The sequence below is a fragment of the Mizuhopecten yessoensis genome, unplaced genomic scaffold (genome assembly GCF_002113885.1).
Source record: "Mizuhopecten yessoensis strain PY_sf001 unplaced genomic scaffold, ASM211388v2 scaffold8365, whole genome shotgun sequence".
NCBI lineage: Eukaryota > Metazoa > Mollusca > Bivalvia > Pectinida > Pectinidae > Mizuhopecten > Mizuhopecten yessoensis.
The window spans coordinates 1,095,796-1,121,817 of NW_018407511.1; the positions used below are offsets into that span (position 1 = coordinate 1,095,796).

The window sequence follows — 26,022 nt, forward strand, 5'->3', positions numbered from 1 at the left end:
AAATTTCATTGAAATTGGTTCAGGGGTTTTGGAGAAGAAGATTTTTGAAATTTTAGTCAATTTGACCCTTTTTGGCCCCGCCCCTCAGGCCCCTGGGGGCTTAGGACTAAACCGGCAACTACTTTTGTTGACCTTTGTCCATGGAAGGTCCCTGCAAAATTTCATTGAAATTGGTTCGGGGGTTTTGGAGAAGAAATCGAAAATGTAAATTGTTTACGGTCGCACTACGGAGAACGGACGACGATGGACAAAAGGCGATTGCAATAGGTCACTTGAGACTTTGTCTCAGGTGACCTAAAAAGGCAATGTTTCAAAAGTCAGAGAAAAGCCACGTAACTTTTGCTAATCTGTGACATTATATATGCCTATTGAGAACTTTACATCATAGATATATTCATTTGTCCCTGTCATGAACTGATAAAGTAGTCCTAGGCCTATATTCAGTAGGGCTACTGGATACATTACATTTATATTTCTAAACATCGATATAGGAGCCCTACCGTCATCTTATGTTCTGAGAAATGTTGATGATATAAAAAGGGTTTGGGCAAAAAATCTGAATAAATTAATCTGTTCATATTGGCTCAGACATTTTAAATATCTACTGAATTAGGTTCACCAGAAAAGAGATATGACGCAACATATTTTCGGGGAATTCCGACAATCGACACATTTTTGTCGGAGAAAAAAAGGAGAGCCGTCTTTAGCATTTGAAATACATTTGAATTTTTGCGATGCTTTCCAATAACAAAGTGAATGAATCAACCAAAAAATGTTGTCTGTAAAATTAAATCACTCAGATATGTATCTTAAAAGCCACCAGATGGCACGACAGTGCTTCTGGGTCTAGAAATTTCCGGGGGGGGGGGCATGCCCCTGAACCCCCATAGAATGGATTCATGCCTACGGTGCGACTTTCTGCATGCACATTGGAAACACCCCAGCTATGCACCTGACAGTATATGGTTATTTTTCAGAAAAGTGTCTACATCTAAGATGTGGCAGAGTTGGTCAATTGAACATATCTGTGGACTTTGTAGGGCGAGTATTATGTAAGAGTTTATACAAAAAAACAATCATTTCTATGGGGCAAATTTTAACTGAGTATTAAATTAAACATTTAAAAGTCTAATATTATTCCCCAGAAATCATACGAGGCCCTGTGCCTGAGAGTGAGAGCATAGGGAGCATGAGAATTTGTAACAGCTACAGTATATTTGGACCTAAACTACCTACAGTAATTTTACATGTTTTAGGGGTTAAGATTGACTTTCGGTAAAAATGACACCCCAATGATTATGTCTTTCGGTAAAAATGACACCCACTGTTTATATGTAACCAACGGGGTGTCATTTTTACTGAAAGTCGATCTTAAGGTCCAAATCTAGCTGTAACAAATTCTCAGGTCCCTGTGAGTGAGAGTCGCTTTTAGCAGATTAGGCCTAGAGGGAATGTTTCCATGGATGCAATCCAGTCTATCGAATACCAGTTCTAGGTTAGGGACCCAATATGTTTACCAAGAGATGAAAGCCGATGTTTTCTTTCAAAATATATCGTGCAAATATTCCTTTTCCTATTTTGTCTTACTTCGTGGTCAAAGTCCTATTTGGCGATGCCGGACTAGCCTAGCTAAGTCATAGCTATCCACTTCCTGTGATAATGAAACGAGCGCGGCGATTGGCCGTCGCCTCAAAAAGTTTACTATCAATGATTCTCATTGGCCAGTCTCATAAAGGATTTTTAACCAGACGACATCACACAAGTATGAAAAGCGCTAGGATACAAACTCTCTTAAAAAGCAACCATAGAAGAACTTATGTAATCAAACTGTATGCTAACTTTAATTACGTTGAAAATGCAATCATTTCTTCTCGGAATCGTATGCTATACTGTCTTGTTGGGAATAATCGGCTCCAAACTTTCTGTTGAAGAACTCACTCTTATCACGATGCCACTTGGAGTTCTTGCTGCTGTGTTTTTAGCGTCAATACTTCTGATAATATCTGTGGTTTGTATAACGTTTAAATAGATCGGATCAACACGGTTGTTATCATTAACATTTCCAGGTCTACTGTATTCCAATTTCAAGCTGCTTCAACAATAGATAGATAGTCCTTCGCATGTTATACTTGGTACCGAACAATAACAAAATTAAGTGCGTTTTAAAACCCATTAGAACCTAGGCCTACAGTAATTCAATTTAAATTAAATAGTTTATTGACAAAAACGAGCATAAGCTCGACATATCTATATAGATTATAAGCTTGCATTGTGATGAGTATAAACAACAGTAAAAAAACAAATATCACAGAATTATTTTAGCCGTCCTCGTGTCCATGATATTCTGGAGAAGGCACAGGGGGTATTGTTAACCTAAAAAGAAAGCAATGAAGCAATTCAAGCTGAAAACGTATATGCCTATCGTTATATCCTCAGACATATTATATAAGGCTGACGTTATATAACAGGTTTATTTTGTTTTGTAAACGAAAAGCATAAGTTTAGATGCTCGTACAACTTCTTGTAAAAATGGTCAAGACAATATAGCGCAAGAGTATAACATTATAACACCATTTCCTAAAAAGACCGTTCACGACTTTCGTTCCTGTACTGTAGTCCTAAACTATATTAGGGGAGACAGGGGCAAGTTCGGCACCAGGGTAAGTCCAGCCACCCCTGATATTTTTGTCTTGAGCAAATATTTACAACTTTGAGGATATATGCAGTTCAGTTGAAAAAATGGCGAGGAAAACTCAATAACCATATTATTAAACGGAGAAAGGTTTTTGGGAGAGTAAACTCATTACCTCACTTCTTTCTTGAAGTGCTAACTTCCTGTAAACCGAATTACTAATGTTTTATGTCATACATGTTACACACTGACAGCTTCATATGATGGTATGTATGTATGCATAAAAGTGTTGACTTTCGCATTGTTGTAATACGAATTTGTTGAAATAACAATTTAGGGCAGGTTCGACACATGCAACATTAACCCGAGTTTCCTCTGGCCCTAACACCAGCCATCTATCGGTCAAACTGTCTAAATCTGGTGTCTGGGCCAGAGGAAACTCGGGCTAATTCAACATAATTATACGTGTACCATAGGAAGTCAAGAAATAGGCGGGGAAATATTACGTTGCCTGCTTTATGGCATCATAATTATGCTGATTCCAACGTGGGTCGGACTTATATATAATTACCACAAACTGCCTGTCCGAACATGGCCCAAGGCGGGTTATGTTCGACCATTCATTTCCCCCCTGTAATTCGATCTTGACTCGCTATGCATTGAGGTTGATCTTCACGTTTCAATCACCTATCTCTCTTCCTAATGGTGTGTTTACACATAAATTTCAACAAATTCCATACTTTCCAGAACGACTTTAATAAAAACATTAGTGGTCAACACATTTCCAACACACAGAAATTTAAATACAAATATCAATACATTTGCTTCTGTATAAAGGGGCTCCTGCGAGATAACATTCGTTGATGATGAGCAGCTATTCACCAGCACAGAATGTGCCGACCACACCCTCCCTGATATCTGAGCGACTGGAGCACAGTGGTTACAGCTGGTGGGAGTCGCCAAATGCTGTTGTACCAGACACGGGCAATCGTTTTGAGAATCCAGGTAGTACACGTTTGTCTAACGTTAGCGTGCTATGGCTTTATTTTCATCGTATGACATGACAAAAGGCATTGCATTCTTTATATATTTCTTATTTTGTTTTTAAAATGTAATTTCGTCCCAAATATGAACAGTACATTAAGAAATTGACCTCACATATTTGTTCTATTGTACAGAAACTTTGGCAAATGTGGTACCACGGACTCCACAGCATCGCTTCCCTAGGTCTCCATGGAACACGCCACTAAATGAGGGCAGGAGCTCAACCTTCTTAACTCCTTCATCTACGACCACGCCCATCCTTACACCATTATCAAGGCCCACACCCTTTTCAAGAGCAATGTCAACCGTGGCCACGCCCCTACTTGGGGCCACACCAGTTCATTCAACAACGCCATACCGAAGTCTTTGCTGCAAAGATCTCCGCCGACGGAAACCATATTTGGGTAATATAGGTTCCTCAGTTTGTTTCCCTGACTACAAAATATGATTGTTTATATTTGTGTTTTGTATGCATTTATCACATTATTGCAGTGAATTTCACTCATATTAACTCGTGTAATATAAAGTATTGTGAATTCCTTAAATTATAATGAAATGACGTCACAGAATTCCAAATTATTTTATGACGTCACAACAGGGAACGCATATTAAGCCAATATGACAAGGTAAATGTTTTAGTCGCGAACATTCTTGATATTGTGATAAGAACTCTATAATTTCATAGCTCAAAAAAGCATCGCTCACTGGAGTGATATTTAATATCATATGCAATGGAGAACTAACATTCTATATATTGCGCTGTTTGTACCGATCCCATCGAAAGACCAAAAGCACATGCATGCAATACGAATTCAGATCAAAAAGGATTTCTACCGTTTTGGCCCCAAGCATCACCGTTGGGTCATAGAAGGACGAAACAGCTGTATGGTGCAGTGTCGTACATTTTTGGCCTATATATGCTGTACATATTATCAAATTTTAAATGTGCAAATCGGTTTGGGTGTTGCGTTTGTTCATCTTTCGTAAATTAGAAATAAATCATCAGTTTATTCACTAAGACGTTAAGCATCAGAGGGCCGGAGTTTATAAATGTCGATGTCGCTTGCATTTGGTTGAAATTAGTTAAACTTAGCTTCGAAATAAGCTCTCTTTTTATGAAAGATAAATTGAACTTCCTACATGTTCTTTCTACAGTTAACAAAGATACGGGAGATGTATAAAGACAAAATATGCTAAAAAGGTGCATTTCTTGTAAAATATTCATTTCCTTATTTTTAAGGCGAAGAGCAAATTGTTCCATTCACGCCTAAATTGAACGAGGCGGCTACGCCAAAAAGACCAGCTTGCATACCCGCCATGCCGGATATGCGAGGAGAAGGCGATGGCAGGAGAACGTCGCCACGAGTTCTGTTGTCCCCATCCAACAATCACAGACATCTAGACCTGTTCAGTGGAGAGGACTATTTCGACTGAAACTATGAACAGATCTGGCTGTGCAAACTTACATCTGTAGCAAGCGAGGCAGACATGTCGTTCTTTTGTACAAGTTTGTCGGTCGTTAACACAATTAAATGCTTCTATTGAGACGGATCTTTTTTCGGTTTTTGTTTCGCTGACTCCGTTACACGCATAAAATATTTAACTGGTAATACATTAATTTGTATGTTTCAGGCGTATATGTTTCATTGTCATGCCCACAGGGACATGAACAATTGTTACAGCTATATTTTGACCTAAACTAAGATGTTCAGAGTAATGTTACATGTGGGGGTTCAGATCGACTTTCGGTAAAAATGACACCAGCAATGATTCGTATGTATAATCATTGGGGTGGCATTTTTATCCGAAAGTTGATCTAAACCCATCAAACATTTAAAATTATTTTGAACACCTTAGTTTAGGACCAAATATAGCTGTAACAAATTATCAGGTCTCTGTGATCATGCCATTGTTATGATACACCCATGTTCAAATTGTTAATGCGTCTATATATATATAGGAAGTAAAACGTAAGTCGAGCACCATAAGTTTGCATTCTCGAAATTCCATGGGTTGCGCGCACCTAAGTTCTCTAAGTGAGCGTAACCCCTGGCATTCGAGGAGGGTTTGTTTGTATGCGGTTTAACGTCCTCGCAACAGACAAAGTCAATATAAAGACGGGTGCTTAGGCAGACACCACCGAAACGAAAGGGAAGGGGACAGGAAAATATAGATCCGCAGTGTTTGGATGGGGGCAGCAGATCAATTTTGGTTTCTGCAAGGGTCCTCGCATTAGTCAGTTCATGTGTGATTTGGTGAAATATGTTGAAATATACTTTAATATTACCAGGGATAGTATATACGTCCCTGATATTACAGAACCAGAAATTTGATACTTCACACACACACCGGTGTCATCAATGTGCCGTAACAGTGAATATCGTTCATACACAAAAGTTGGTGTTCAGGGTTGCGCACCTGGAGCATTATTCCTTTACATAAATTCTTTATATTTAAATTTTTTGAGTATCCCTCTGATACCGCTATAGCAAGAAGGCACACCACGGCATCATTTGTTCTTTAATCAAAAGCCGTCATATTTGGCGGCAGCTATAAAAATAACAACCATTGACTTCAGATGACATCCAAAATTCCCATATCGCGTATTATTTGGATTATATTTTCCTTCGTAAAACCTACCACGAGAAGCGTTGACGAATAGGACAGGTCGGCATGTTACCCCTTGTAAATGGATTCAAGTTTGAAGGCAAACATCTACGGTAGATGTTCGCAATAAATTGAATAAAGTTAATTAAGATTGCATAATGAGTCAGGTGTGGTAAATGAAACTCGAAAAATATATATATATATATATATCAAATATGAATATGAAAAAAGTTGAAAAGAGTAAATAACAATGTTTACTTTCTCTACTTCTGTTAAGTTGTACACATACCCAGTATATAAAATTACAATCTTATGGATATGCAACATGTAATAGAAATAACACGCCCTAGAAACACAAGTTTTCATCATCAGCATCATTATTATTCTTCGTCGTCGTCATGAACTCCCTTACGACATGCAATTAGTGTATACTGTAATTGACCAAGCACAGCACACTTGCATTTCACCGAGATGGCCGGGGTTCAATTCGGAGATGGACAGTCAGGGTTCGATTCTCCAATCGGACATGAGAAGTGAGGATTACCTCCCCCTGCGCGCTTCCTTCCTGGCCAACAAGAGCAATAATGTTTGTTCATAAAAGTAGTTTTATAATTGTTGCAATATATATACAGATTATTTAACTGTAAACTATGCAACAAACTCATAAATATATATATCACGATTTGTATATCAAAACTTGCACCTTTCGCCCTTCATACGGATTTTTGAAAACAAGTTGTTGTCCTTTGAAATAACCCTGAAGAAGGGTAAAAGCTGCAAGTTTTGAAGTCGGTGGTTAGTTATATCATATTTGTTTCCTATACTTGCCGACATCACATGGACTTTTTATCGTTGTAATTATTTGTCGCAAAGACGCGAGATTTTGTCATGTAGCAACAAAAGTGGAAATAAAAAACACCTCATTTATTTTACAACAATTAAGAAACAAGTCACTCATTTCAACTTATATTACTCTCTCTCTTTCTTGTTGGCCCGGATGTTAGCTCGCATGTGGTTTTAATGTGGGAGGAAACTTGAGTACCCGGAGAAAACCAACGAAACATATGGCTAAGTGCGCGAGAGGATGCGATTGAATTCACATCACTGCGACCTGGCACGGAGCTTATGGTAGATGTGGCTTCCGCCTTTTGTCATTTTTTATTTATTTATTTTATTTTTTTACTGATTCTGCAGAACAGAAAGAGTTACTGCCATGATACTTATAATAGCCACTAGCTACATATTTACCCTGTATAAAGCGATATATAAACTTTTCTCAAACATATGGCCTTTTGCTAATTTATTGAAAAGAGGTCAACTGTCAGCATAGACTTTTATGGGTATTTCTCCTATCCATCTTCTTATAACCAGGAGGTCGATCTAGACACATATGGGTCTGTATTCATGAAAATGTTGTAGTCTGTCCTCTTGTTCAATCCAGATTTTGCGCTCAAGCCCAATTTCTTATTCCGTGAATAATCAATAAAAACATACATTTTATCAATGATCTCGGAGAATTTTGGAGAGACCATGGTCCGAATACCGTTTTTGATGTTTTGACTTGACTTTTGATTTTAAGCCAGTAACAATTAAGAAAAAAATGTGTTTGAACACAGAATCCATGCTTGAGCACGAAAACGGTTTCGTGAATTACGGACATTGATCTTTGACATGCAATCTGTAAGGGTCATCACGTTTGTTCAAATAAATGACCCTGACCCGCTTTCATTGTTATCCGAAGATTTATGGTAAGGATATTTGCCCATTAGCATGTATGAATGAAGGGGTATCATTGTGTACATTAATGATGACATTGACCTTATTCCAAGGTCCCTCAGAGTAAATGTTTTGGACAAGTTGTACCAAGAGATTGATGGTTTAAAAAATCTAGGCGGACGATACAGGTCGTCTGTTCCTTGGTACCTGGAGTCGGTAGATAATCTGTTATATATCCTGAACGATTCTCATTTCATGTTATCAATAAAACTGCATTTGTGTAAAACATTATAATAGCTTCAGCAATTCAGTCTGAAATAAACAACAGACGAGATCGTCTGTTTATTTTTTTTTAAATAAATATTTCAGAAAAAACATGTGTATTGCCACGATATTAGATTATCTAAGTCCGTGGTATTGCTAAGCATAGAAAGTTGCTTACATTTTCTCCCATTTTTTTTTATTGTTGTTGAGAAAAAAATCTTTCAATACCTTTCGGAAGTCGCCAATGTTTTAAAGCATAATTAAATATCTCCGCCCCCGTCACATATATATATTATATTTTCGTTGAAACAGTTATCTCCCTTGTGGCGCTCCACACCGAGTTACTAGTTACCAAAATGGACGACGTTCTCTGAAGGCTAGCTTAAATCCTGAAGAATGGGTGGACGCACCGGGAATGCAGGTTAATAATACTGTAGTGTAGTACTGAAGATTCGATAACCATAAGCAATATTGACTTATTGCATATCTTTATTTCAGATTTTATTACGCAGACGAAGATTGCTTTATTTTCTGTTCATTCGTAACGTGTGAAGACATGTTCGGTTATTTTCCAAGCACAACACATTCATTATTCATGGCTAAGTCTGACGCTAATTCTGTCGTCTTCTTTAACGATCGTGTCCATATAGGCCTAATGCTATGCTTTCTGAATGTATCAACCAGGGTGCGTAGTTGAATTGGGATATCGCACCTGTCCATACGTTTGAAACAAGTGAGCGCGTTTGTTGAAACCAGCCTGACCAAGGTGTTTTGATCTGTCAACTGCTGACATTTTAAACATATAGCAGGTCCGAACTTAAGTTGTCAAGATCCGCTGGGATCTCTTGTTTATCGGTGCTTTTAAATAACATTGTTATATTATATGGGTCATCCTATGTTTAAATATTTCAAAAATATATATATGAGTTCCATTCAATGATGATGTGGTTCTGTATGAATGGTGGCATTGGTTGGACCACAAATAGGCCACAGTCTTAGTCTTACTGCTGAGATAAGAGTAAATCATTTGATCTTGCATCGGTTCAACATGATGTATGATATAGCTCATGGTGACCATCACTAGATTATTTCTGTTTTCACTCAGTGTTCTTCTATAGTGGCACTGGCAGCAGTGATTGTGTATCAGAGTTTGAGTTCCTGTGTGCCCCATTATGTGTCTCAGTCCTGTTACATATATGTAATTAGTGGAACTGGACTCAATAGATTGTCGGTGACCAGCAGTAGCTCGATTGGTAGAGCGTCCGTCTAGAGTTGTGGAGGTGCCAGGTTCGAATCCCAGTCCGGTCATGTATTTTCCAAATCTGTCATTACAGTGGCGCCTGTGACCAACCCTTGCATTAAATACCTGGGTGCTTTTGAATATACTTAACATCTTTGGAGAGAAGCTTAGAAAAAGGAGAGGGAAGTAGTCCTTCGACAGCAACTATTGAAGTAGCTCTGACAATTGGTAGGGTGTCCATCTAGATTTTGGACGGTCCTGGGGTCTAATCTTGATCTGGCAATGGCTGTGTATTTTTTCTCTTTCTTGGTACACATATTTTATAGTTGTAGCGAAACTAGAATGGGTCGATCTTCGACAAGCAGGTAGCTATATGTAGCTCAATTGGTAAAGCGTCCGTCTAGAGTTTGGAGGGTCCTGTGTTTGAACCTCAGTCTGGCTGTGCATTTTCCCCGCTTCTGTTACATAGGGATGATATTGTAAAATTGAATTTCATGAAAAAAATCATATCAAAGATTTCAGGGTATTTATTACTACTTTAAACTGACACATTTCATCCTTACTGTAGTTCTGTTTAATCCCAAACATTTGCAATTTGACCAAATTGTTATATGTGACAGAATAAATATTTCTCTTACCCTGGACAGATTTATCCTTACTTTTACCGGTGTGAGATTTCCTTGTCTCACCCTAGGGTCGAGACAAGCTACACATGCTCTTTGCACGTTCTCCACAATAAACCTGATGTCACTGTTGTGACCCGGAAGAAGAACTACTTTTATGAGGTCACATACATACACAAGTTTGTCTGCTAATCTTGTTGTGTTTACATTTGACATCAAAGAAGACGGGATTGATTTTAAAATGTTCAAAATCAGTGATCTGGGAAATGATGGATCATATGCGCGAAACGTCTGACGCATACATATCATATTAATACGCTATCCACGTGTTCCTGTTTACAAACAATATGGTTCGTCTTACACTTGGACAGGAACAACAGGGTAAGAGAAAAATAATCATTCACCCCCTCAGGGATGAGATAGGGGGATCTCAACCCTCAGGGGGAAAATTCTAAATGTTGCCAAACACTCGGCACAGCCTCGTGTTTGGCAACTTAAGAATCTTCCCCTCTGGTTGAGATCCCTCTATTTCCCCCCCCAGGGGGTGAAAGATTTTATTAGTCTTATGAAGATTTGTACTAAAATACAAGTACAGAAAAGTTGAAGATATCGAATGGTTGTATTTTTTTTTTTTTGAAGGGATGCAGGCCAAATCCAACATGACAGCAATGAAGGGCCAGCTTGGATTGCGGAGCAGTGGTAATATACCATTATTGTTTGTAAAAGTGTTGCTTGAAAATTTTTTCCTGATATTATATGGTTTATATTATATAAATAAACACTGGTGAAAGAATATAAATACTTTCCTTGTGTACTAGAATCAGAATTGGATTTTGAAGAATAGCTCAATTGAAGATAAGTGTGATTAAATGTAGTTTTAAAAAACTTGTGATTAGCATATATATATATGATACCTGTATAGGCTAGTTCTTGTGAAGACATGAAAATCAATTCAGATAAATTTCATTAAAAACTTTGTCATGTTTTCAGCGCTGGCCCCGACCTCAGCCAAACTGACTACTCAGTACCTTGTGCTGGACCACATGAATAACCATTACAGCAAAATTGTCAATGCCAGATGTAAGTTGGACAGGACTGCCATAAGGTTTTCCCCCGAAATTGCCAGGTAGTGAGTAAGTCCTGTAAAGCTAGGTGCTGGCAGGAGCACCAGACCAAATGTCTCTAGAAATATATGTTACTGTGAACATGTGGTGAAAGACCATGACTGGGTTTACATCTCTTTGGACTGATGATACTATGAGATACATATTTATCGTTTTCATTTTAAGCTTGTGAACAATCTCTCCTATTGAGCGAAGACATTATCAGTAGTATTTATTTTTAGGAACGATAGCTATGTTCAATAATGAGTTTACGAGTGAAAACAATTAATCTCACCACTTCCAGTGGATGTAAAGCAACACCTGGCATTAGCTAACTTTCAAAACATAGCATTGCAATTGTAGGTATTCCACTTATTACCTCCCTTATTATTTCCAAGCAAATAATAACAAATACATCCCTTAATGTCATGATTTGAAATGTGGCAAGAAGTTTTAGAAAATCCAATTAGTTCTATTGATATAACTCACGATTGCCACCAACAAAGAAAGGAAAAAAAATGGGGAGTTAAATGTTTGGAAAGATAGTAAATTATATTTGGGAAACATATTTATGTGGAAGTAAATATACCCAGAAAATATCACTATAAACAAGATAGTCATTCTTTCATGTTTGCTTTGTCTAGTCTTGATAAATTAATGAATTATTGTATTTTCCCTTTATCTAGCTGCCATAGATAACAGACCACCAAAGGTGTTGGCAACCAGTCAGAAAGGTAGGTGAAAAAGGACAAGCAGATCAAAATTATCTTGAGGAAAAACTGTTCCTATGGTTTTTTCTTATATTATCTATTAAATTGGTGATGGTTTTAAAGGAAATGCAAGTTATTTACACATTTTTATTTTGGTCTTTTTGGACCAGATTTTGAAGTGAAACAAGTATGCAACAATATCTGAAATTTTTCAATTAGGTTAATTGGTGTTTAGCACCAGGTAGCCATATACTTTTATATGATGTATTATGAGTAAATAAAAGAGCGATCTAAATATGAAATAGAAAATGTATTTCAGATGTTAAGAAAAAGGTTATTCCTTTTCTGTTGCCTTTAAACTGAGAAAATTCCAGTCTCTCAAGCCTAAAGATCTCTATCAAAATCATTAATGTTTATACATTTTTCTGGGCCTGTGATACAATGAACACCTTGCTTCCATTATACTATAGCTCGTGACAGGAAGACTCGAGACTATGTGAAGAAGACTGGTGTACGTCCTGGCTCCAGCATGAACGTCCGTCCCACTTCCAGAAATGTTTATTACGACGACATGGACGGAATGGATGACCAGGCAGCACTGGTAAGACTAAGAATGGGCTGCAAATATTTATCTCTGAAATGAATTTTCTTAATTTAAAATTATTGATATGATCTGATAATACCAAGAAATAACCTGACATTTAATCAGTGATTGATTTATCTTGGAAATGTATTTTCTGAATTAAAAAAAAAATTCATATGATCTTATAAGACTGAGGAATAACCTGAAACTTTAAATTTTTGATATGACCCGTTAGACCAAGAAATAACCTGAAAATAAATCAGTGATGAATTTGTCTCAGAAATGAATTTTCTAAATTTAAAAAAACAAATTGATATGATCTGATGTATGATTAGACCAAGGAATAACCTGAAATTTTATGAAGTGCTTCAAGCTGTGTGTGTAATAAAAATGCTCAACTGCCTCATCATAACGTACACATATGTCAGTGTAACATGTTGAGTTACCAAATTTAACTTGTATACATACTTAGGTACTTAATTTGTTGATCATAACAATAGACAGATTCTGCCTACATGTTTTTAATTTGGATATATACATTAACCTTGTTGTTGAAAAGTTGTTTATTCAGTTTCCTAGAGTTCAACTCGGAGAGCTTACAGTGCAGTTCCTTTCTTAATTTCATTTATATCCTGATAGTTTCATTTTTTTTAAATTTTATTTTAAGCCTCTCTTAATTTTGACATTAAAAGTGCCAAGATTTTCACAAAAGAAACCATTATTTCTGCTTCAGAATGACTTTGATCCTGAAGATGATGATGATCGTTTAGTTTTGGACATTATGAAGACAACTTTAAAATCCAACAGGCAAGACAGGGTAGAAAGCACTGAGGCAACATACGGCGGTTCACTATCCTATGATGCCAATAATGGACAAAGTCAAGGTCAAGGTCAAAACTACTACAGTGAAGGTCGAAGCTATCAGCAGCCAGACCCCCAAGGTTACCTTTACCAGGCCTATTCCCATCAGCAAGTCAATAGATCTGGCTATCCCAAGAGGCCCTCATCTGCTAGATCCGTACGATCAGCTGCTAGTGGGGTGTCAAGGTCAGCATTGGCTCAGGGAGCAGCACACAACAGAAAGGTTGAGGATGGCGACATACTTGCCACGAGGAAACATGTATTTACTGAACCCGAGAAACCATTCACACCGAGAACTCTGAAGTCAACGAGAACATCCAAGCTCAGTCAAACAAAATTTTACACCGCTCCGCCGCAGAAGAGGAAGGACCAAACGGAGGAGAAACACAGTGACAAACATTTAGCCGAAAGTGTCCATAAACCAAAGCCTAAACCAAGAAGGGCAAGGTCACCGCTCAATAGGACAGAAACTCCATTAACTGATACCACTCTGATGTACGAGACTTTACAGAGTAGGGATTTCACCAAGTATAACAAAGATAAGATGGTTCCCACCCTGGACATCTCCATGGACAAGGACCATCTTAACTGGATCAAAGAACAGGCTTCCAAAGCAGAGGTCCGCGCCAAAAGTTCCACGCTCAAGGCCAACATGGAACGAATCAAGGAGAAAGATATGCTGGACACGACCGATATGGGTCAAACAGGAGAACTGTCCACAGGTACTCTGGGCCGAACCACAAGGTAAGTCTGGCCAAGTAAAATATATCTGGTTACCATTACCCAACATAAGGCTGTTTGGCTCAGAAGACACTTTGACTCCAGGTAAAGTTGAAATTTGAATTCTGAAATCCTTTCAGACAAATTTTTCTGTTAAAAATCTGTTTAATAGGTCCAAGACAAAATTGTGTCAGATTTTGTGAAGAAATTAGTGTCTTGATGTTTATATAAAACAGTGAAAGATAGAAGAGTTGATCTAGTGCTTTTTTAATTGCACAAGTTAAATTTCCTCAGAAATATTCCTGCTTTCAAAACCAGAAATAGAGAGTGTGATCTCTTTAGAAATATTCCAGAAATGACACAGTGGTAGGTATACTGTGGATGTTCATACACATGTATATATCAGGTACATGTCTGAACCAGTTAAAAGCAGACACATACAAGAATGTCCAAATGTATGACAGTACACTGTACATGTAGTACTGGATGGAAACAAGAAATTGTAAATAAAATGTTTTTGACAATTTTTCTCCAGAATTTCAGAAGAAATGGGGTAAATTGTACAAGTGGGTGAAACAAAAGAGGGTAAAATTTCAACTCAAATTGAAAAGTAAAGGATATACAACAAAGAATGATCAGTTTTAAATTTAAGGGGCAAGGGTACTAAATTAACTTAGTCTAATTATCATGCAAAATCTTATTCAAGTAAAAGACTAGGGCCAGTTGCTTTTTGCATTGGGAAAATTAGGTTGCTTGTATCCAAATCAGGAATTTTATCCATCCTATACAGTGATTTTTTAAGGTTAATTTAGGACCTTTTCAAGATAAATTTTGCTGTTTTTTCCCCAAAATCAATGCAAAAAAACACTTTCGTTCCCAAAATCATGATTTTGGTGGGTGATATTTCCTAAATCAACAGGCACAGGCCCCTGTGGACAGGAAGTAGAAAAATCATTCACTATACATGTATTGAAAACAGATTTTTGTATCTGAAAATCAGACATACAATACATACCACCTTAACCTATTGTGTTAAACATTCATATATATACATACAATATGATGATGGGGTGATTTTCTTCTAAATTTCCGTCTGGGAATTTTTGATAAAACAAGGGAAAATCCACCTTGTTCTAGTCTACAATTGAACCCTGTGATGTTAAAATCTTCCAAACCTTAAAAAATCGGGCTGTATTGATGCTAAAATGATTTACATTACAGTATTCCGTCTTTGCGTATTGCAGAGTTATCTTCTCTTGGGAGCAGGTATTGATTGTTACGTCACTTGTTTGTGAGAATAACGTCATCAATTTTTGAGAAAACGACGTAATTTTCTCACACAGACCAATGACGTAACAATCAATACCTGCTCCCAAGAGAAGATAACTCTGCAATACGCAAAGACGGAATAGCACTGTAAACATACTTAGTGTAAAGAAAAGATGCCACAGAATCACGAAAAGACTCAACATCAATAGGATATTCAACATGATTTTAAACAAAGTCAGACTGCATTTTACAGATTGAACTCAAGCTAAATTTGATTGTGACTTTTTTTTTTGACTTGTAGGACGTTCGGAACCAGAACTATGGGTCGATCAGGGCGCCTTAACGATCAGTGAGTACTTATATCTACAATGAACCTGTGTTTCTGTGAACCCTGTACATTTACTTGTTGCCATCATCACACTGTTAACTTTACCTGCGGCTTACCTGTGACTCTTCACTTAACTGTGATTTGTCACCTGGCTAAAGCGCACTCAAAGTCTACCTGTGACTTACATGTGCATTTTCAAATTGCCTTATTACCTGTCACTTACCTGTCATTTCATTTACCTGTACCTAATTTTAGCTTTTACCTGTGACTTACATAAATGTCAACGTACCTGTCAATGTTTTGCCTTGAATGAATCTTTTTAACCTCACTTTTTAATATCTTATCTGTAAGCTTCTTCTATGTGGATAATCTGTATAGGGTTTCTATTGCGCAAATATCTTCAGTTCATTTGCACATTCTATGTATTATTTTCTTCTAAAACAACATCCTCAAGTTTGTCTTGTTCTTCTTTGCACATTCCATGAGTAACCAGCAAATGGAAATCATTGTTTTTTTCAAAGTTAGGCCAGTACAGAAGCTTTAAGACTGTCAACTAGCTCTAAATCTATACTTGTTTAAAAAAAGGTAGTGCTTACAGTTGACTGTAACATTATGTGAAATAGGAAATCATAGAAAATTATAGGAAGTAAAAAAGAGTATGTTCTGAACTTGTATTAGTCGCATATGTAACAGTGGTGGATCCAGGGTTTCATTTAAGAAGGGGTGAACTGTTTCTGGACAGAAAAAAATATTGTACAGTAAAAACATGACATTGTGTATATTCCTTACCCTTGTGAAATGAACTTGATAAACATTTTGAGTTGAAAAATGGGTCTGACTCATAAAAAGTCATCAAATGTCACAAATGATTGGTGATTTTTTGTGTGTGATATTAAAATGAAAACAAATATTTTCTGTTCTGGATTGTTAGGACTAGAGACGGGGAGCTTGTAATTGATATTAATACATGTACCACCTGTATCGGCCACTGACATACATGACTGCAGACCGAAACAATCTTTATGTTGCGTTTATTAGATGTACTACTACAGTCACCTGATTTATTTATGATGTAATTTATGAATTGTGTGATAGTGTGAGAATAGAGTTTTATCTTATGGCTGTTCCAGCAAAAATCTAACTGACCCAAGGACTCCAAAATAAATTGCAGCTACCAGTATCTATGATCTGGTTTTCTGCCTATTATTTCGAATTCTTCATTTTTTTTTTTTATGAAAGGTTCAAAACAGAAGTACTAGGGCGGGATAGATATATACTGGATTAACCCTTATTTCAATGGTTAATTTATAAAGCACACTTTTTATACTAACTTGTTTGTATTTATAAACAACAAAAGTTTTACATAATTTTGAAGTATTCACGTTACACAGTCTGTTAAGTTTGAAGTATTTACATTAAACAGTTGGATTTGAGATTTTAAGTGTATAGAAGAAGTTTGTGCATTGATACCAAGGCATTCTCTAGTTTTTAAAAAATAGTGAAAATGTTTGCAAAAATAATTTGTTAACATATGATTATAAAATTGTCACATTTTTTTAATTTTCATCATGATTAGTTTATTGACCTATATAGCTATTGTACCAGTGATCTAGATTTTTGACCAGAGACCCTTTACCCTAGATAAGTAACACGGAGCTGGATCATGTACACAAGATATTTAAGCCATCATGTTTGCTTTTTAATGCACTTTACACAGAGATGTTGATTGATCAATATCACTAATATATATATATACCACGTATCATAAACCTATTTCATCCCTATTCCAATCCAAACCATGCATTTTCTCAATTTGCATTCTTAATTCCTGCATGAAAACATTTACTATTTGGTGAATAAATCGACATCAAAGGTCCAGTAGACATTTGCTAGATAATTCTGAAAAGATTCTTTCCAACTTTCACCCCTAATTGAAGATAAAACTTTCAAAACTTTCCTGTATGTATGAGGAGATTGATTTCAATTTTAGCTTTTTAAGATACATTCTACTTTTGATTGTTGATTGGTTTTATGTAACATTGTCTAATGATTGAGAAATATAGATGCATGTTAAAGATAAATGCCTTTTTGGTATACCTGGTATGTTTCTGAAGTTTTATCGATTCAATACATTATGACCAAAATTTATTAGTGTAGAATTCTTTTGAAAGGAGGTAACAACACAAAATAGCAGGTTTATCCTTAATTATGGTCACCCATATGATGATATGAAGTCTATTGATCAAAGTGCATTAAATAATTATGTTAGTAACAAATATAAGTTTAAATTATATGAATACAATATAATCATCATTTTGAAGATAGAAGTTTTTGTTTTCAAATTGGAATGATGTATAAGCAGACATATGTTACCTTTTCTTTCAAAAATATTTCTAGGTGAAAAAAATAGCAAATTTAGGCAAATTTAAATCTTTTTCAGTGTTACTCTTTTGTTCATTTGATATAGTGTATTTTAATCACTTATTTTAGGACATTGTTCCAATATAAACCAAGATTTAGATATAGACTTGCGTCTATGTAAGTATCTTCAATCTACTGATGGTTCTTGTCTACTGCATGAAGTTGAAATTAGTTACATTTTATGCCTGTGGTCAGACATGTTTTGTGTTACCAAAAATAGTTAATTGCTATTGGTTGGAGTGTTTCACCAGTGATAATCAAACAGGTATACATGATTTGTATCAAGTCCTAGACTTTGTAAAAAATAACAAATTTAATGAAGATCATTTCAGAAGAAGGCTTTCTTTAATGTTATCTTTTTATGGTAGTCTGTTTTGGATAAAGCCCAGTCAAGACCATCCTCATATGAGCTGAAATAAATGTTGTGAAGTGATAGAATCCCATACAAACCAAAATATGAATTAGAAGTACAAACCAATCCCAGCTCAGAAATATTTCTCCTTGTGAAATATATTTGACAGATGAAGATCAAATTTTTGTACTTGGAAATCAGTCATTTCTTGCATATTTATGATGAGATTGTTGTAAAATTTTGGAACAAACTGTTTTTACAGAAAGACTGTCATGAAATGTTAATTATTGATACAAAAACAAACACAACTCTAGTGCCTATCACTGGTGAAATACATTTCAATCATAACAGATTGGTATAGTAAATAATATTGAGCAATGATTGCATGAACATAAAGGGCAGTTAAGTATAATTCAACAGGACTTATCACTGACTGTATTCAGTCAGCTCAAACACAAATCCTGTGTACAAAGATAGATATTAGACATGATAAGTATTATGATAGAGCTATGTAGTTACCATATTTGATGTAATAAGGGTTCCTGCTCTAGTAAGGGTAACTCCCCAGAGATTCTAGGAATATCATTTAAAAACTTCTCGATGAATTCTGGAATTTCCCCCCATGCTTGGCGCCCTTATTAAATCAAATACAGTATCTACAATATAATGGCAAGAAGTATGCATTATAAGCGAGCTTTAAAACAGAGGTATTTTTTATAAAGTTTAAAATTTTAAAATTTAATGTGAACGCTTGTTTGATTGAAATTAAAATGATGATTTTTTATTTTACAAAAATCTTGACTGAAGAAAAGTTAAGTGTTATTTTTTAAAGGAATGTCAGCAAAGTTCTTTGTTTATTTCCTTTTATAATTGAAAAAGGGGCTTGTATGTATGCATGATATTTTAGAATGGAGCATCTGTCAGTATGCATGGCATTTTAGAATGAAAGATGAATAACAAAAATATTGAACAACAAAAGAAAACAAAACATTTAATTAATATTGGAAGACATGTAATTAAGTAACACACAGAGTGAAACACAAATTAACCCTATCTACAGTTATTCATGTGATGGTGTGTAAGTAAAATGTCAGCCTTTTGAAATCATGTTCTATAGAATGTTAAATGGATGTCAGTTAATAGAGGTTTCTCTGTATCAATGTCAGATTACTTATGTATCCGCGGATCTTTGATATTGACAGAATGCTGTTTAAATCTTCTTCAATCGATAGATTGAAATTTAAAGTTTGGTTTGTAAAATATTAGTGCTATTAGTTTTTTTAACACAAAGCTTATATCACAGGGGTTCGTTACAAATGTCTGAAATACACATATGCTATATACTGATATGGATATATGTGTACTGTGACCTATATCAGTTTATCATACGTGTATTTCAGACATTTGTAACGAACCCCTTGATGTGTTTATATCAAAGCATTTCACTGTAGTGATATTGTTGATAACATTTGTAATAAAGTTGTTGATATGTAACTTACAGTTATATATACAACTCACCAAATGAATGATTAGGGCCTAGGCATTTTCCTGTTAGATGAACTTTATAACAGTGCTTTATAACATGTAATTAGGAACTATCAAAGTGACTGATTTAGCTCCATATTTGGAAATGGTATGATCATGGCGTCATACAATAATTTTAATATACATGACGTCATAATCAAATGGCCTAATTAGAAAGTGCTTAGATAATGACATTTATTTTTAAAATAAAATATAATGGATTATAAATTGTCCAGATGTATTGCCCTAAACTTGTGATGAATTGTACTGTTGGTCTAAATTTATGGTGATGTTTATGTAATTTTATGATTCATTAAAAATTATTGAAATTCTTCTGTTTTGTTTTTTATTTCATAAGTTTTCTTGTACAAGTTTCTGAGGTTTGAACGTTTACGATTTGCTTGCATTTTTTGTTTTATTTTAATTTTTGCTTAAAAGCTTGAGAATAAAACTTGTGTAGATATTAACTTGAAGGAGAAATTCTTGTAAGTCTCGTAGTACGTACATGAACTAGAAAGGAGATGCAGTTTAGAAGTAAATAATTTCCAGAGCTGCTTATTCATGGAATGATGAAGCTTTTTGATGAAGTTGACTATGCTTGTTTGTTGTTGTGCACTGTCTAGTTTCCTTTCTATGCACCTCCACAACTCTTCACAATAACGCTTTAACTCAACTTTCGTGTGTGATTTCTTTGAACATTTTGCTACTAATATCTTTTATCACTTTATTTTATAAAAAATGTAGTTTTTGATGATCACAGTTTTGCATTATGAAAATTTACACTGTTACACAATTTCTGTGTGATTTTGTATGTATTGCTGTGGGACAAGATATATGAAAATACTGAAAACAAATAATATATATTGCAGCTGATGATATTTACAAGGGATTTTGTAATTGCATAAAAATAGGTGGAATTTGAGTACATGTAATCTTCAAATTTTGGCAATTTTGGGGAGAAAGATAAAAAAGTTCAACATCCAATAAGTGATGGTAATTACATGAAAAAAATGAATTTTGGTAAAAGTTATCGTAAGAAATATGCTTTGATATTTGATCTACCACAGTTTTCAAATACAGACTTGTGAATATAATTGTTTAATTCAGATAAAAATACACCAGCTTTTAAAAATCCTGTACAAAAAAAACTACATGTGTACAATGACTAATAAGTGCAGTGACTAGATATTACATGTTATTATAAATACATTGACTAGATATAACATGTTGTCATGAATTCAGTGACTATAGATAACATGTTATTATGAATACAGTGACTTAGATATTACATGTTATAAGAATACAGTGACTAGATATTACATGTTATTATAAATACATTAGCTAGATATAACATGTTATCATGTATATAGCGACTAGATATAACATGCTATTATAAATACATTGACTATATATATATAACATGTTATTATAAATACAGTGACTAGATATAACATGTTATCATGAATACAGTGACTAGATATAACATGTTATTATAAATACAGTGACTAGATATAACATGTTATTATAAATACAGTGACTAGATATTACATGTTATTATGAATACAGTGACTAGATATAAATGTTATTATGAAAACAGTGACTAGATATAACATGTTATTATAAATACATTGCCTATATATATAACATGTTATTATAAATACAGTGACTAGATATAACATGTTATTATAAATACATTGACTATATATATAACATGTTATTATAAATACAGTGATTAGATATTACATGTTATCATGAATACAGTGACTAGATATAACATGTTATCATGAATACAGTAACTAGATATAACATGTTATTATGAAAACAGTGACTAGATATAACATGTTATTATAAATACAGTGACTAGATTTAAAATGTTAAATGTTTAAATCACTTAAAGCAATAATGTTGTAGTTGACTAATTACTCCGTCTTAAGTGTCAAAAAGTAGAAATTATGTCACAATAGTGATTATAAGTGCTCATTAGTATTTCCAAACACTTGTAGACTCCATCACTTCCCAGTAAACTTGTTAGTGTTCCAATCATTTGTGATTTGATCATGTTCATTTGTATCTATATGGTAAAGTTAATTTTTAAATTGCACTAAATCTAATCCGTGGGACATATTGTTTTGTCTGTTCTGCAGAGTTTTTAGATAAGCAGATTTATCAGTAGCTCAGCAAGATATTTTGAAAGAAATGACAAATTATATCACCTAAAAAGAAAGGGTAAACTTGAAAATGTTTCTTTTAAAAGATGTCGTTTTACCTGAAAGACAGTTCAGCCCTGAAACTTTAAGGCCAATTCTATATCTGTCATGATTATTAGCTGCCTTGCTTAAATTAAAGTATTTTTATGTTTGCCATAAGCTGACTGACCAACAAAAAGAAGCCCTTCTCAAATGTTGTTATCATTTTCTCTTTTCAAAAACTATTCTATGACAAAAAAACACCTTTCAGTGTATGAATATATCAGACATCTATTAAATAATGCATGCATCAAAAGTCAATGTATCTAGCTCCAGAACACGACCAATACAAAATGTTTGAGAGTGAAAAAATATCAACACAATTTTAAATTGTAAACAGTAATACCTTTCAGATTCGAAAATTATTAAAAGGTAAATTGAAAAAAAAAAATCACCCACCTATATACCAAACCTAAAAAGTCAGGGTTGGAAAATTGCAACAAACGACACTGATTTTAATTTAGGTCCTGCTCTTGCCATACAGATGTAGTAGAGGTCATTATTTTTTCAATGCCTCCGCCAGGAGTCGAACCCGGGACCTCTGGCTTATGCTCTCCCGAATGAGCTAAGAGAAATTCTCCCTAGCCAAGTCGGTAGGAAGCGGCTAGCATTTTACCAGGGTGACACAGAAATACATCTGTATCAATGTCACTCATCAAATGTCCATGTCTGGTTTGGTAAAGATGGCATTTGCATGTAAATGCTATGGAGAGTGTTTGCTGATTCTGTGAATACAGAAACAATAGCTCAGTATTTGTATGCCCTCGCCATAAAATGAGGGCCGGTGTTCTATAAAATATTCATCCCCATAAGATACCTATTCGGATGAGTATTTTATGGGGGATGAACATTTTATATGATACCGGTTATATAGTGTTGCCCATGTCAATCCTATCCCATCACTTCATGATTCAATGTAAACACTCTATAAACTTCAATATTTGAAGGATTTTGATCAAATATGTATTCCAAGGTCAAGTATGAGAATACCTCTGACTGACAACTCTGTGTTTTAGCTATAGGCTTCCAAGGTGAAGGCCAAGGTCACTGTTGCTGTATATAGAAAATCAACTGATTCATTGTCCTCACTCTAGCTACTTTATTTCTTAACAGATTTTCATCATAGTTTATACATATTTCAAGTCTGAGAATACCTATGATGGTTTGGTTTTATTTTGTTTAACGTCCTATTAACAACTAAGTTCATTTAAGTGGACATCTATTGGTAGGATGCTGGACTCGTGACCGAAGGGTTGCGGGTTCGAGTCACGTCACAGCATTGTGTTGTTTCTTTGAGCAAGATGCTCTACTCCACTTGTTCCAGTCTACTCAGCTGTAAATGAGTATGTGGTTGGGCAGTGCTAGAATTGTTGAATGCTAGCTGTGAGCGCCGAAATGGCAGCACCGCCTGTATGCTCACCAGGGAGTTGAGAAAGATATTGGCTGGTCGCAAAGGCTCCTATTAACAATTGTGAACTGCTTTGAGATGACCTACTTTAAACTAGGTTGTGATACAGCGGTATATAAGAACCTCAAATTATTATTGTTACTGTGATTATTATTTAAGAACTGGTTCATGCTTCAAAGGTCACTGCATATTGCTATTCATACAAACAAAGTTGTAACTATTTAAAGAACATATCAAACACTGAAACTTATATCGCATGGCACTGGGGGCATTCATGTTTTACGAACATTTCCTAGTAAAATAATACTTTGTTATACAAAGGGGCCCTGTTGGCCAAGTGGTTAAGGCGTCTGACATTCTGCTACCACTAGCCCTCCACCACTGGGTCGCCGGTTCAATGGCTACGTGGGGCAGTCACCAGGTTACTGGCCGTAGGTCGGTGGTTATTCTCTGGGAACTCCGGCTTTCCTCCACCACTAAAATCTGGCACATTCTTAAATGACCATAGCTGTTAATAGGACGAAAAACACAAACAAACCCAACCATTCAAATCACTTAGAGGAAATATAAGTAATGCTATCACAGAAGAAAACATGTTAATTAGTGTAATGATAGTGTGACAAAATACCCAAAATAACTTTATTAGGAGGACGCTGAAGCAACTATTATCAGCTAAACTGTTTATACAAATAACTTTATTAGTAGGACGCTGTAGCAGCTATTATCAGCTAAAGCTGTTTATACAAATAACTTTATTAGGAGGACGCTGAAGCAGCTATTATCAGCTAAAGCTGTTTATACAAATAACTTTATTAGTACGCTAAAGCAACTATTATCAGCTAAGCTGTTTATACAAATAACTTTATCAGTAGGACGCTGAAGCAGCTATTATCAGCTAAACTGTTTATACAAATAACTTTATTACTAGGACGCTGAAGCAACTATTATCAGCTAAGCTGGTTATACAAATAACTTTATTAGGAGGACGCTGAAGCAGCCATTATCAGCTAAGCTGTTTATACAAATAACTTTATCAGTAGGACGCTGAAGCAGCTATTATCAGCTAAAGCTGTTTATACAAATAACTTTATTAGTAGGACGCTGTAGCAGCTATTATCAGCTAAAGCTGTTTATACAAATAACTTTATTAGGAGGACTCTGAAGCAACTATTATCAGCTAAGCTGTTTATACAAATAACTTTATTAGTAGGACGCTGTAGCAGCTATTATCAGCTAAAGCTGTTTATACAAATAACTTTATTAGTAGGACGCTGAAGCAACTATTATCAGCTAAGCTGGTTATACAAATAACTTTATTAGGAGGACGCTGAAGCAGCCATTATCAGCTAAGCTGTTTATACAAATAACTTTATTAGGAGGACGCTGAAGCAGCTATTATCAGCTAAAGCTGTTTATACAAATAACAAATCGTTCAAGTCTTCTAGTGTAAAAAACCCAAAGTGTGGATCGAGGGCATAGTGTCGGAGGGCATTCAACTTCCATCACAATCAGTGGATTAAACCTGAGATATGGTACAATTAGAGATATACATTTATGTCTACTTTATATTGATTCACACTTCTTCTCACTGTAATTGTGATAGTGACATAATTTCAACTCTTACCCCATAACCCTCTGTGCATCACTGCACGATATAGGCTGTACGTTTTATTGAAATGCTGTGTACAATTTAAACACCAAATACTAAAAGTATGCATGCATCAATTTCGAAGTCAATGAAAATTAAAATTATAATTATTCAACTGTACACAGTCCATGTTAAAACTGTTATTATATATCCAGACTGCAGACAAATAATTTAAATTTATAGCAGTATTTAATCTACATGTACCTTTTTCACATGATGAACCATTAATTTGTGTCAAGTTTTGGAAAACTATCAGTCAGTTCAATATAAAATAAGTGCAATTTGATTTTTAAATTCAATGACCATAAATAAAATTGAGTAAATGACCGTTTTCGCGCAGGTAAATAAAACACTGTTTATAGCAAGTATGAAATTTGTCTGTAATTCTGTAAAGAACTATGTATGTCTAAGAACTCCGAACAGGACACAGGACACAAGTAAATGAAGGTTGTTGTGGCTATAAGTAAAGGAAGATGTGGGAAGGTCTATAACAGTATGGGTTTACAGCTATAAGTAAAGGAAGATGTGGGAAGGTCTATAACAGTATGGGTTTACAGCTATAAGTAAAGGAAGGTGTGGGAAGGTCTATAACAGTATGGGTTTACAGCTATAAGTAAAGGAAGGTGTGGGAAGGTCTATAACAGTATGGGTTTACAGCTATAAGTAAAGGAAGATGTGGGAAGGTCTATAACAGTATGGGTTTACAGCTATAAGTAAAGGAAG

At 35.2% G+C, this 26,022-nt stretch overlaps 3 protein-coding genes across 11 annotated transcripts in view; 2 read left to right on the top strand and 1 right to left on the bottom strand.

The window, feature by feature from the left end:
* The window catches only part of LOC110455755 (serine-rich adhesin for platelets-like), a 28,967-nt gene extending 27,322 nt beyond the window's left edge, over positions 1-1,645 (bottom strand). For 4 of the 5 annotated variants that reach the window (XM_021506113.1, XM_021506114.1, XM_021506112.1 and 1 more), the window contains exon 1: positions 1,588-1,645. The gene's annotated coding sequence lies outside the window, so the exon portion shown is untranslated. Of the gene's footprint in view, positions 1-1,517 lie in introns of all 5 variants that reach the window. The other variant, XM_021506111.1, reaches the window with a different exon arrangement.
* Positions 1,646-1,722: 77 nt separating this feature from the next.
* On the top strand, positions 1,723-5,221 carry LOC110455752. Of its 4 annotated transcripts, none has more exons than XM_021506103.1 (4): positions 1,723-1,762; positions 3,470-3,637; positions 3,811-4,080; positions 4,917-5,221. In XM_021506103.1, exons 2-4 carry the CDS (start codon positions 3,496-3,498, stop codon positions 5,108-5,110), a joined length of 606 nt encoding a protein of 201 aa, XP_021361778.1. In that variant the 5' UTR covers positions 1,723-1,762; positions 3,470-3,495; the 3' UTR covers positions 5,111-5,221. The 4 variants fall into 4 exon arrangements, with proteins under 4 accessions (XP_021361778.1, XP_021361777.1, XP_021361779.1 ...); XM_021506102.1 differs by having other exon boundaries at positions 1,747-1,829; XM_021506104.1 differs by having other exon boundaries at positions 1,754-1,818.
* A 3,377-nt stretch (positions 5,222-8,598) lies between these two features.
* Positions 8,599-26,022, top strand: part of LOC110455722 — a 30,677-nt gene continuing 13,253 nt past the window's right edge. Inside the window, exons 1-8 of one of the 2 annotated variants that reach the window (XM_021506040.1) lie at positions 8,599-8,684; positions 10,766-10,825; positions 11,117-11,206; positions 11,916-11,963; positions 12,410-12,540; positions 13,256-14,127; positions 15,674-15,721; positions 18,191-18,238. In XM_021506040.1, the coding sequence (XP_021361715.1) occupies positions 8,660-8,684; positions 10,766-10,825; positions 11,117-11,206; positions 11,916-11,963; positions 12,410-12,540; positions 13,256-14,127; positions 15,674-15,721; positions 18,191-18,238 (1,322 nt within the window). In that variant the 5' untranslated portion in view covers positions 8,599-8,659. The remainder of the gene's footprint in view (positions 8,685-10,765; positions 10,826-11,116; positions 11,207-11,915; positions 11,964-12,409; positions 12,541-13,255; positions 14,128-15,673; positions 15,722-18,190; positions 18,239-26,022) is intronic. The other variant, XM_021506041.1, reaches the window with a different exon arrangement.